Source organism: Macrosteles quadrilineatus, unplaced genomic scaffold (genome assembly GCF_028750875.1).
Source record: "Macrosteles quadrilineatus isolate MER2022 unplaced genomic scaffold, UCM_ALF_1.0 Scaffold_2__2_contigs__length_208266976, whole genome shotgun sequence".
Classification (NCBI taxonomy): domain Eukaryota; kingdom Metazoa; phylum Arthropoda; class Insecta; order Hemiptera; family Cicadellidae; genus Macrosteles; species Macrosteles quadrilineatus.
The window spans coordinates 151,649,285-151,663,146 of record NW_026542595.1 but is presented as its reverse complement, the minus strand read 5'-3'; the positions used below and the strand labels follow the sequence as shown (position 1 = coordinate 151,663,146).

Below are 13,862 nucleotides of genomic sequence, written 5' to 3'. Positions count from 1 at the left end.
GAATAAACTACTTTTCACTTTTTTTACAGCTCTGAATCAAATTGAAATTGTACTTCTTTTAGGGTGGGATAAAATAAAAAAGTTTTTATCGGTGTAACCCGATAAAATCCTACTAATATTATGAGTGAGAAAGTTTGGATGTATGGATCGATGGATGGACGGATGGATAGATGTTTGTGACAAGTAAACACGAAAAATACTAAACCGACTAGGTTGAAATTTGGTATGATGATAGCTCACATTCTCGATTAACATATAGACATATTCTTATCTCAAAATTTCTTTCGGGCTCCGCCCCAGTGGCTCTGGAGTTTTCCGTGTTAACCCTATGAGCATTCATATTTAAAAGGAATTAAAGAATTTTATCAGCTCTTTCAATGGCAGAAGTTGGTTCTATGGTATTAAATAGCATTAAAAAGTTATAAGGTTTACCAGCAGGGTGCAGCACAAGTATTTTTTGCATTTATGACAGCTAATTTGAACCAACTAGCGACAAAAAGCTGTAGTACGTTATGATAAATTTACCTTTTCTATAGTTTAGGTGCAGTGTGTGTTAGAACATTATGGCTGTGGTAGATGTGCTATACTATAGCAAACCGTATAAATTAAAAGAACCAAATTTTCTTAAACCGTGTCATATTCCATAACTGCAATAAGCATTTTATACTTATATGCCAACCCCGTTCAAAGGACCGATACTCTGCTAGTATTAAATATAACTTTAGCCCTAAAATTAATATATGCAATATAAATGCTTTATTAGTATTGCATCTAGGATTTAAAGGAACTATCAGTTCTATAAACACGGACAATAATCATTTATATTATTTTTTTATTCGAACAATTTAGTTTTTCTAATTGCATACTTTTAACATAAACAAAATATAAAATATCATAGAAATTATCTCTTTAAAAAACTTATTTTAGCTAATAACTTATTTTACTTAAATTGGTTAAACTCTAATTGTGCTGAAAGGGAAATGCTTTAAATAAGATTTAAATTATAGCATTTTCAGGAAATAATCTTTAGAACGGTTTTAAAGAACTTGTATCTTTTTTGTCTAGGTAAAGATATAACGCAGAAGTTGTACTCATTGAACGAGCAGTTAGGCTCAGCATTGCAGCTCAACATGATCAACAAAGTGCCGAAGGCCGACCACTGGAGATACGTGATGACTCGGTCACTCAGCGTGGACGCAGTCAGCACAGGCACCAAGGGGCACGTCCGCTCCCACGTGTGGAGACAGGGACAGAACAACAGGAGAAACTCCCTCGGCATGTCTGAGAGTAAGTAATACCAGAGAGAAATCTGAGGTTTGGGAGACTGAGGGCAAGGTGTAAAATGAAGGAAATCAAGGCTGAGAGAAATTAGGTTTAGGGGTACTGAATGCAAGGAGGAAAATTAATACTAGAAGAGCTGATTGTCAAGGGAGCTGAGGTCTGAGGAAACTTAAATCCAAGAAACCTAGGACTCCGGCTGAGGGAAATGAGGTTTTAGGTAACCATAGGATGAGGGAAATGAAAGATGAATGAAATCATAGCTGAGGGCAGTAGTAGATCCAGGCTTTTCGGGGCACTAGGCAAATATTGTGATGGGACCCAGTAGCTACTCATGCTTTGCAGGGCCCTGGGCAATTAACTGTTGTGGGACCCAGTAGATGCTCACGTTTTGCCAAGCCCTGGGCAAATGGGTGCGTAATACGGTCAGGGTGCATGTCTTAAAGAGAGCCCAAGGAAAAACGACGTGATTTTAACCTACATGAAACCATCCTTGTATATTGGGAAAATTGTTTACCCCCATGAATGCCAAACTTTAAATGGTCTCCACTTTGATAGCCTACTTTCTTTTTGTTTAGAGAACACAGAAAAGCCTTAAGCTTCTAACCGACGTACCCTAACCCTACCTGCGTTTTTGCCAAGTTCAAGCCACACCACGAGGCCTGGCTCGCCCCTGGCTGAGGGGAGAGGGCAATGAAATTTGACTCTCACCTGATAACCTGATAAAAATAAACCTTCAGTAATTCATTTGTATTTGATTTCTGCAAATTGTGGTACACAGTAATTAATTGTCCAATGTGTTTAGTTAATTGCAAACCAATTCATTCTGTACATTTTTTACAGGGATAAAACCCTGAGATGATTCCGTTCTCTAAAGTTGATAACACGTCATAATATAGGCATTATTAGTAGATACTGTAATACTTATACAGAACATAATAAATACTAGGCATTTTTTTACATATTTATAATTGATTAAAAGAAATGTTGACACTAAGCTAATGATTATATAGTATCTGATATAGCTTGACCAATACATTACTTTTAGCGAATTTCCCTATAGGGAAGTAGCTATTACCGTAGGTCTCATGGTAAGACTTAGGCCCGGGACCGATTTACTTTTTCATTTTGATGTCCCCAGAGGCCAAAAACACCATTCGTTCAAATTTTTATATATGTATATATATATATATATAGATTTATATATATATTTGTCCGTGAACACGATAACTTGAGTAATTTTTATCCGATTTTGATGAAATTTGGTTTGAAGGTGTAAGGCGGGATAAACTTGAATGAGTTCGCGATCCAGCATGATCGGACCATGGGAACAGGGTTTTATGGGGGGTTTTATGAGGCAAAAATTGGTTTTTCTCACTTTTGACCCTCAAAACACAAAATTTCCCAATTTTTCTCTAAACCTTCTTAAAGAGCTTAAAAAAACAAACAATTCAGTATATCAAAGTGTTTTTGTACGGTTATTGGTTACGGAGAAAACTAAAAAAATTGTAAATTTAAAATTCCCATGTTATTCTTATGGAGAATATTGTAAAATGTTGTAGTTTGCTTGTTTATGGATATCTTTTGTTCAAACTTGGCAAATATATTCATTTTCTACTAAGCAATAATTATTTTACTTAAAACACAAACTTTATCAGTTTCCTTGTAGCAGCAAACCTAGGTACTTGTTAAACCTAATGTTATTTAAATAGCTCGATTGAAAATCAATTCAGCCAAATGGAAATTCGCTTAGACGGCAGGTTTGCTGCGGCGGGGGTATTATTTATTAGCAGCTCTACACTGAAAAATGTTACCTGTATTTTGTAATGATACAACAATAAATATTTCCAATCATATCAAAAATAACTAGAATCATTTTGTGTTAAAAAATATATATTACATACATTTCTTGGAACTTATAATTTATTTCTTGTTGTCCTGTCCCGCTTAGTAAAATATGAAATGGCAGTGGGTTCAATTCCAGTATCTCAATTTACAATACCATATTTTTTTAAGAATTTCAATTAAATTGATTTAAATGTTCGCCCCTTTCAAGAATAAAGGTAGGTACTAAGCAAGTTGATATCATTGAACAAGTATTTTTCCTTATATAAAAAGCACGGTTTTGAATTGAAACATTGTGACAAAGAAGAATTCCGATTTAGAGTTTAATTAAACATTTGTTACCTAACCAAACAATTGATCAGTTACCTTCAATAAATTTACATTAAACTTTTATTAACTTAAAGCGTTCTCTCTAAACAAGAATTTAATTTGATATTACTCAAGCCAAGTTAATTAGTGTTGATTAAAAGATTAATAGCTTTCCAGTGAGCTGGAGAGGGGATGGATTTCTCTGATACATTTCAGATTGTTTGATAAGTCAATTAAAGAAGCGTTAATTATTTGTTTAAGCCACTCTACTGTCGTTGCTTTTAACGAGTTTTATAAATAAATGTTTCAGTGCAGTTTTATTTTAAGATAACTTTAAATATAACATTAATTTGTTATCTTCTTCTATATATAAAATCCAATGTATGTTTGTTTATTTGTCCTTTATGGACTCCAAAACCGCTTGATAGATTGTAATAAAACTTTCAGGCATTTTTAAAGGATGGTTTGTGTGAAGTTTGGTGCAGATCCGTCAAAAGGGCTCCGCCCCAGTGACTCTGGAGTTTCCCATGTTAACCTTATGAGTACTCATATTTAAATGGAATTAAAGAATCTTAACAGTTGGTTCAACTAAACAATTTGATTCTGTGATGTTCAATAGCATTAAAAAGTTATGGTTTACCAACAGGGTGCAGCACTATTATTTTTTAATTTATGACAACAGCTAATTTGCAACCAAAAGGTGAGTGAGCGCAGGGAACGAGCTCCAACCCAAACGCTCAACCAGGACATGATTTAGCCATGCGAACGAGCTCATCTTGAAAATGAACGAGCATTTGACATAAAACCACATTAGGACAGGACGACGTATGTCGGGCCAGCTAGTTGTAAATATAATGTTTGACAACTCTTTGGGAATCATGCATTAACTTCTACCACACCTATAAAAGTTGGTAAGGGATTAGTTTCTAGCTGTCCTTGATAAAATGGCTTTCAGTCATGGAAAGTAACAATATTGATCTTAGTCTGTAACAATACTCTACAGAAGGCATCTTGCACACACCACAATCATCCATCATTCATATTAAATTAAATTTAGTCTTGTGGGTAAATGCAAATTGAAAACAATTGACCCTTAGATTTGAAGTCAAGTACTACAATCACTCAGCTATATCAGATTTTTTTGTTCTAGGACAGGGATTGTTTTTTACATTACGAAATGATCACTTAGATAAAATCGATTGGCGATTTTCCTTGATTTGAACCCGTGACCTCAGGGCCTAATGTCCCGCAATCTAACCGCTAGACCAGCTCGCTCCCCTAGCTAATCAGACAGTAAAATTAATCCTTCTTTTTCACGGTTTTTATATTCTATAAAATGCTGTAATGTAACATAGATTACTTTCATTTTCAGTTCCTAACCATTATTTGCATTTCCAGGTCTGTCTCCAATGAGAGGGGGGCAACAGCAATGTTGGATCCCCATAGTAGCTAACCACTTCCCCGCTACGTCACCCTTCGTGGGTCCACCCCCTAACCCTGCTGCTGCTGGTGCCCCCGCTAGCCCCGTAGCTCTTATCCCTGTCCCCGTCATAGTACCAGTACTGCCACCACCCCCAGCGGCCTCCAGACCTGCCCGCAGACCACGTGAGGTGAGAATTTTTTGCGTCTTTGCTTAATTTGTGTAATTAATGTAGTAAAGATATTTTCAAAGTAGAGTAGGACAATGAGTGCAAAATCTTTAAGAGAAGTTGCTATTGAGTTATTATTTACATTCATGAGTAATTTATTGGTGATGTGTTTATGATAGTTTTGTCTAAGTGATATCCAGAACTCATCATATACACATATATACATCAAACGCACACACACACCTACGCACCAACTTATTAGTCAGTCTCCAGTACCGAATTTCATTTCCAATCCTTCACTCATCTTTGCCCTAAAATTTGTACCATAGAATCTCTGCATCATATTAACAGATTCATATCAAAGAATTTTAATAACTCTTGAAAACTGTCCTTTTTCAGGTCAAATTCGATGAGAGCAAGGTCTGACGACAGCTTTCCGGGAGGAGGAAGAGGGGGACGTCATTTCGGGATAAGAAGGCAGATGCACCCGAAACTATCCCCCTCTTCCACTTTCCCCCCGGATCTTAGTGATAAAGTGTTGCTTCGTCTAAAGAACTGCCTTCTGTACATTGCCAATGACACCTTGCCTTATGTTCAAATGTAAAGTAACCCATAGTGTACAACTTAATGTTCAACTTTTGTATTCTGTATAAAGCTACTGACTAGAGTATAGACTGGTTAAGTTTTGTTATAAGAAAGGGATATAAATGCATAAATTTAATAACAATTAGACTAGCAGTTTAAATTTTATAATTTTAAAAGGTAATATTACAAAAGCAGGTATGAAAACATTTAAGTTCAGACAACCTTAAAATAACTAACTAGCTCATTACAGTTCTTCACATTTTAAATGTGAAGTAATTCATTGGTTAACCAACAAGTATAGAAATATATACACTATAGTTTGGTTAAATATGATGCAAGCTGCATTTTGTTAAGCAAAAAAAAAATCATTTTTAAAAACTGTGTTGTAAACGGTGCGAGTTATATTTTTATTTTCAATATTAATCAAATGTGATATGAAGTATCCAAAATTGACAAAAATGTCTTGGCATTAGGGTAAAATTTGTGCAACCAAATTATGATGTATAAACAACATTAAATGATAAAGAATTTTTAAGTAGCCTAGTCCAACAGTGTTGATGTTCAGATTTTGAACTGTCAAAATATTTTAAACTAAAAAAATATTGTGAGTTAGCAAAAACAGTTTTAGAAATTTAAAATCTTAAATTCTGCTAACAATCATGATTGATTAAATAAATAGATTTAGGTTGCAGCTCGGGAACCCGTGAAAAGTTTACTCAAATTAGAATATGTATATATTCTATGAACATGAATAAAACAACTTTATATGAAACCTGTTTGAACTAAGATGACCAATTAAATGTTAATTAGATAGTAATTTAAAATAGTTTATTACATGAATAATAAAATTAAAAGGAATTAAAAACCATAACTAAATGTATGTATAAGTGTAAGTTAAAAGTTTAAAAGTTTAACTAAATTAAACTTAACTGTTATTGGTCCAAAGGTAATATTGCTCAAGATATTTGGAGGGAGGATTTAAAAAGGAAGAAACATTTTGAATTTAAATGGTTCCAGATATTTTTTTCTATCAAATCAATAACACTTTTTTGTTGTGTCTAATAAACATCACTCTAAACTAATATATTTATTTAAATTTATATATATTGAGTATTGATTTTTTTTATTTTTAAATCAAATGTTTATACTGAATAATTCATTTCTTTGTGTATACTTTTTAGCTATGCTGTATTTTAGTAGCAGCTGACCAGTTGTAAGAAATCAAGTCACAGCAAGAAAATTGTAATAGATCTAAATAACAGAAAATGTAAGACAATCATTTGAATATTCATCACAGTGAAGGTTTCATCATCAATGTACTTCCTATTAAAGTGAGGCTATTGGCATGCCTCTCATGGTGGGATTCAAGCCCAGGACAATCTTAAAATTAATTTTATAACCTCCTAAAGCGTACTTATTTATCAAACACAAACGTTGATAACACTGTAAGCCGTTTTCAAAATGTGGTGAAGACATTCCTTTCTAAATATATTAGACAAACTGTATCACAATAAATTGAGTAAAATCTTACGCTGGTTTTAGGAGGTTTGTTTTGAAATTGGTGTTTTTTTATCCAACGTTGAGCTGCCTAAAAAACCAAATAAATTGGCACATACTTAAAAAGTTTGGAATTTGAAAACCCTTCCTAGCTCTCGTGGTTTTTAGGTTTTAAAGATAACATCTTTTAGCCAAAAGTAGTAAATATAATGGGAATTTTACATAGAGAAAACTATGTGTAACATTTATTGACTGATTTAGAATGTTTAATGTACCTTAATTAATGCTAAGATAAGTTTTCAATGCTGTACACACCACCTTCTTTTTTGTGTCCTCCTTCAACATAAATATGAATGAAGCCCCCTCCCACAATTGAATCAACCTTCAATTTTCCAATGTTAAAATTTCCTTTATCCTCATCAGCATATTGTGAGAAAACTTGTTATCTAGATCTAATTTATGTGATCATTCAAGATAATGAACAATAGTCAACCATCAAAAATCTACTTCCGATGGTTCTTATATTTCAATTTGTGATCAATATAAATTTTGATACATGAAACAAACTGTAAGTAGAAGAAATATTCAGAATTCAGTTTATAGCATGTTTTTATCAAATTCGTTTATAAAATTTAGTCTTGGACTGTCAGCTTCAAATAAACCTGTCCAATACCTTTGGAAATATAAACACATCGACAATGTTCATCGAATCCTATATAACTGTCTATTTTCTTAGCCCAACTTTTAATGCAGCCTAAAAACAAATGGATGTTTCCCTATTGATTTTTTCACTACTTTTTATTGACACAATGGAGATCAAATTGTCAAAAGTCAAAACCACCACACTTTCATCCATTGTGGATATAGAAGGGACTATAAAAAATAATAGTTTATAAATTAATAGTGTATGTACTCGAGCAAAAAATAACTAAGCCAAACAATGGGCCTAATAATGCTTCCATGCTAGGAAAATTTATAGCGTTGAATTTATTTTTTTAACCAGAATTAATGAATATTTTACTGTCTGGGTCTTGATTATTTTTTCAGCAAGTTTTCACTTTTTTAACTCAAGGCTCCAAAATTGTTTATTGGTAATACTATATTAAACAACCAGACTTCCATCCTTACTTTGGATACTGAAGTATAATTTAATCTACATACACCAGCTGTAGCCAGATTACTCGGAGATAACATACTGTAGTTAAATGTGCCTCTCATGGAAATGCTACAAATACTATATAAGTTATATAATAATTTCTCTCACTTTTTGTACTATGTTAGAGAGAAGTGACTTGCAAAAACTGCATTTTAACAACACTGTTACTGTTAGTGGCTCCCCCCAACTACAGTAGAACCCTTCATATTCGACCATGACTGGACGGAGCTGAGGTCGGAATGAACAAAAGATTGGATTTTGCAGGGAGCAAATTAAAATTATGATTTTGCAAGTAAGAAAAGTTTATTTATTTCCCTAAACAAATCAATACTAATAACAATTAATACTACTACCCAATCCCGTCAAGATCGAGTCAAGTCAATTCGAAAATATTATTTTAGTGATTGCGGGAAGCATTAACGAAGATCCATGATTGAAAATAGACAATTTTATTATTTTGGAAGACCTTAATATTTATGTTTGCGGAGGATGTTCACAAATTTGCCTTAACACGTTTGCTTCAATATTTTTTACCGATTCATTAAGCTTATAAAAACATGTACCACCATGCGGTGAACCCCAAAACTCTGACATGCGCCACCGGTGGACACCGTTACTATGGGGGTTGTACGCAACAAAATGACATTTCGGAGTCTTTGTGAGTGTTTTTACTAGGTATTTGTGTATGTAGAAGCCATATGAAACGTATCCACGGGTGGTACATGAACCAAATTCAGTTTACATTAATAATATTAACAAGCTACAAAAAATGTGTTATTAATTATTTCAGCAATAAAAACATTTTTAAGATTAAAAAGTAATTTTTTACTGCTCAAAGTATGTTTTTCATTTTAAATTCATAGAATGTACTTGTTTTCAACATGATGAAATTATGACAAATCGAACACAGTTTAATAACCAAAATAATTATCTTATTTTGTTACTGAAACAGTACAAGTAAGTAGTGTACAGTTAATAAATAATTAATTATATCTAATAATTCCCATAAACACACTTTTGTTTTTTTTTAAGTCAATGGTAATTTGTACACAAATTTACTTTTGACTGAAATTTCATTCGTGCGCCACTGGTAGCCACGTCGGAGCAAACGTGTTAAGCCTGGCAGATGTTCTTGATTTTGGGAACATTATCACAGTTTTGCTGTAACCACAGAAGATGTTCTCCATTTGACTGTGGCTGCAGGAAACATTCACGATTTGACTGCAGACTAAAATCAGAGTTTTTCAGCAAAATTAAAAAAATCTCTTTTTTCAAAGTACAAAAATTCAATCATGATTTCCGGTGTTCCCAAAATTTTCACTATGTAGATCGGATGTTTGATATGAGGGGTTCTACTACTGTAAGTTCTCTTTAACTCCAAAACTGGCTACAAGTTTAACGTGGGAATAGAATGTCAAAATCTCAGTAGATTACCTATTCAAAATATTCTTTTTCATACACTTGAAGCATATGATTTAATTGCCTTTAAAATGAAACTTGCATTTTATAACAAGTTTAACAAATGGTGTAAACATGGGAGATTCTGATGTTCCAATATAATTAAAATGCTACAAACTACTGTACAAAGGCCTTAACCAGCTATTGAGACTGTTTATATATCAGATAGTTTAGCGATACTTAGCGAGGCTCTGTTTTATTTCCTCAAATTCACCTGATTTCTTCCCAACTATGTGTGCTTCATCAGGACATATGAACGTAGATGTGTAATAGATCTGTGACCTACATTAGGGTGAAAATATATGGATAAAAACAACGTAAAGTATCGGTGCTACTGTACTCTAGTTTATGTTTTGGCCTACAGAATTTATGTGTTTTCTAATGTTAGCAGCTAGGTGGCTGGTTCATGTTTCTGGTGTGTTTCATGGTTTCTGTTAGTGTGTTAGATTAGAGTATGTGTTTGATATCAGTGTTTAGTTGAATGTATTTATTAGTTTTGATTGCTGTGACAATATTTTTGTCAGAAATGTTTGTGTGATGTTGTTATTGACTTGTTGTTTTTTGTATTTTATACACTGTTTACTAATACTAAAGAGCTTCTTTTTTAAGATCAAATAAAAAAAATATTGACTCAATGTGTAAAATTACTTGAAAAGGGGTGAAAATCTGATTATGTTCTAATTTTGAATATTAATCCTTTAATAAGTGTTAAATAATGTGATATGTAAAATTTGTGTTTTTCATTCAATATTTCGATTTCTTGGCTTTATTTACTTCATGAACCCTACATAACATAAAAATATATGTATGGATTCAGCACTTTACGTTACCCAGACAATGAAGACAAGCTTTTAATTAGCCTACTCATACATACAACCAAAAATAGTCATACAGTTTAACTGTAACTGACCACAACTCGATAGAGAAGTTAACTATAGACACCACGTAATAATGAAGCTTATCATTTGTGGAGAATACTTCTCAGCCACTCTGTATATATTCTCGCCCCGGAGCCTATCACATTCTGTGTAGTGTATCCGTGCGTTTGTACGCAATTTGATATCCACTGTTGTTATATGTTGCCTCGACCTCATGAACTGTTGTGTTTTTTGTAAACAAGTATAAACCATTGCATTGTAAATTAAACTGTGTGTTTATTTTCCTTTCCTTTCAACGGTGTTAAGTAAACCTAGTTTAATGGTTTTGTTCTTTTTGACTGTTGTGCAGCTTAGGCTGTTAAAACAATGCTTTACGTTAACAAATTCACTACCACAGGTCACACAAGAGTCTTCAGGAGTGTGACAGTTAGCTAATAGACAAACTGTTAAGAATATTTAAAATAATGAAAATTGTTTACACTGAATCTCTACATACACATCTGACTTTTTGGAACAAGTTTATTCGCAAGTAAGAAAGACTTCTAAGTCCAACTTTGAAACTTTAGAACCTTAATGACAAGTTCGCATAGACACCCCCCAAAAAACACTTTCTCACTGTTCTCTATTGGTAGGGACCATTTTCAAAACAGGGCCATCCACCGTCTATGAAAAGAGTCCTAACAAAAAAAGCTCCCAGGATTCAAGCGTATGTAGGTCTTTTGGGACACTGTAAGCTGTTAAAGGAATTTCAGATCCTCAGAGTTACAAATTTGTATTAAATGTCTCTTAAGTAGATCAAAGGAATCAATATGATACTAGAAATCATTCAAATCTAGATGTAGGCCTTAACAGAAGTAAGCACAAAAGCTTGTGAAATTTCATAACAGATTGAAAATATAACACAAAATCCCTTCTCTAAGAAAACCATTGAACATGAGGATTCCTTTTTGCTTCTTTGTCCTGAGGTAAAAGCTACAAATCGGGAGGTAATAATTTCAATTATATAGAGGATATTATTTGATTTTATATTACAAAAAAATATTGCAAAAATGACAAATAAAAACATAATCACAGTAAACATACTTTAACATCTAACAATAAAAACGCACATTTTACAATAACACTTAGTATTTTTTTAAGCAAAACAGAGCTTTAGCTTCATGAATAGTTAGACTTTGAATCACTAAATAACTTGTCTAACAAGTGGTAACAATTAAAATAAATAAGCATTCCGTACTTAGGAATCATTTAAAAATACAAAATATAAAAAATTAACTATTTTGTGGCTTGGGCATTAAAAAACCACCCAACATTAACTTGGAAAAACACAATCATTTTCACTTTTTATATAAAAATATTTAAAATAAATTATTACAACATCTAACATACAAATTAACCCTATGTACCACAAAAGCGGTAACACAATTTAATCATTTAAACATTGAAATTCTTAGTATAATTTTTTTTAGTAGAAAACATTAGATTTAAATAAATGGAAGTTAAGTGTTTTTACAAACAAGTGTTAAAATTTTAACAATAAATCTATGATAATTAATTAAGAGTGCAATACATATGTTATTTTCTAGCAAAGTGTTAATAATTAGACCGGTTTTAAACTAGCCGTTTCAGTTCAGTTCTTAGATTCTTTGTTTGAAGTTCATTGTTGGTGATGGTGAGTTAATGTTGTTGAAAGGTTTATTGCAGACATTTTCCATCACGATGGTAAAAAACAAACCTTTGTGTTTGTTTGTTTTTTACCATCGTGATGGAAAATGTCCGCAATAAATCTTTGAACAACAGTTCTTAGAATTGAGAAGATTCACTTAACAGCATTTTTTTTATTTAACAACATGGGTAACAGACCAATGAAATTCAAGGGTTGAGAGAGAAGAAGTAAAATTGTAATGCTTTGAACTTCAACTAATCAGCTGTTCAGGCCAATATAATGGTTAATGAAAGGTGCAATTAAATTAGTGTTTCGTACAATGATTTGCTGCTTCAGTCAGTGGCAATGAGGGGTTATAAACGCAAACTTAACCTCTCTTAGAAGCTATGAGTTATACCAATAACAGCTATGATTGTTAGTAATTAAAACACTGCCGTAGGTAAAGTAGTGTACGCAGCTCGTGTAAATAATATTTTTGTCGTTAAAGCTATCTTAACGTTGCTTAAACTATTATAACTATACAATGAACTTTTTACCAATATTATTTTAACAGTTTTTGTTACTTTATAAAAATTAAATAATAAAAAAATGTACATACTGCTATATCAAATAGGCCAACCAAACGAAGTTAAATATAGTTAAAGATAAGTTTTAATATTTAAGAAAAATATAAAAATACTAACTTAATACAAGTTTATGTGCACAAAAGTACCCAGGCTCTTCAAATGAAGTTGGTTTATTTACAATTTTACAGAATTATTTACAATAGCTCAAATACTTGTATGGCAACCAGTTAATACAATGGGCCAAAAGATCATTAAATTGTACACAATCTGCATTACAGTAACTGAACATTACAAGTAATTATAAATACTAAAAACTATATACACTCTTCATTACAATATAATTTGTTCAATGTTTCAATTATATGTGCTTCTTTCGAGTTCCTGATGTAAAAGTAGGTCATATACAGGCATAGGCAAATAATTAATTAACATTTTGACTCATAAATAATTCTCATATTTCACCCTTTGAATTTGAATGATTATTCATTCAGTAAGTTCTTCCTACTTTCATTATGTTTATAAAATGTCTTACAAAAGAAAATTCAAAATTTTAAAAAACTGTTTTTGGTGGGCACACACAGAATTATGGGAATAATTAATTGTGTGTCACAGTGCGAGTAGTTAGCCTGACTAGGCCACTTTTTACTTTCAAATGTTGATATTTTGATGTTCATTTTTTTAAATGTTTTTATTAGCTCGCTTTCTTATCCGGTACAAATTTTTCAATCAATTTTATACTAACTTCCCGATGAGCTAGAGACTTGAAACTTGAAACATAGCTCACAAATGGAAGACAATGCAGTATTATATAATTTGATTTTCATATTTCCCTTGGGCTACGCCCCATGGGCTTGTTTTTATTAACTCGCTTTCTTGCAAATTTTGATACTTCCCGATGAGCTAGAGACTTGAAACTTGAAACTTAGCTCACAAATGGATGACAATGCAATATTATATCATTTGATTTTCATATTTCCCTTGGGCTACGCCCCACGGGCTTGTTTTTATTAGCTCGCTTTCCTACAAATTTTGATA

The 13,862-nt window shown here is 32.4% G+C and overlaps 1 protein-coding gene across 1 annotated transcript in view; it reads left to right on the top strand.

The window, feature by feature from the left end:
* The window catches only part of LOC128986319 (blood vessel epicardial substance-like), a 112,395-nt gene extending 101,552 nt beyond the window's left edge, over window positions 1–10,843 (top strand). The window contains exons 7-9 of the mRNA XM_054406637.1: window positions 1,066–1,287; window positions 4,831–5,042; window positions 5,421–10,843. Of these exons, the coding sequence (XP_054262612.1) occupies window positions 1,066–1,287; window positions 4,831–5,042; window positions 5,421–5,447 (461 nt within the window). The 3' untranslated portion in view covers window positions 5,448–10,843. The remainder of the gene's footprint in view (window positions 1–1,065; window positions 1,288–4,830; window positions 5,043–5,420) is intronic.
* The last annotated feature ends 3,019 nt before the right edge of the window (window positions 10,844–13,862 follow it).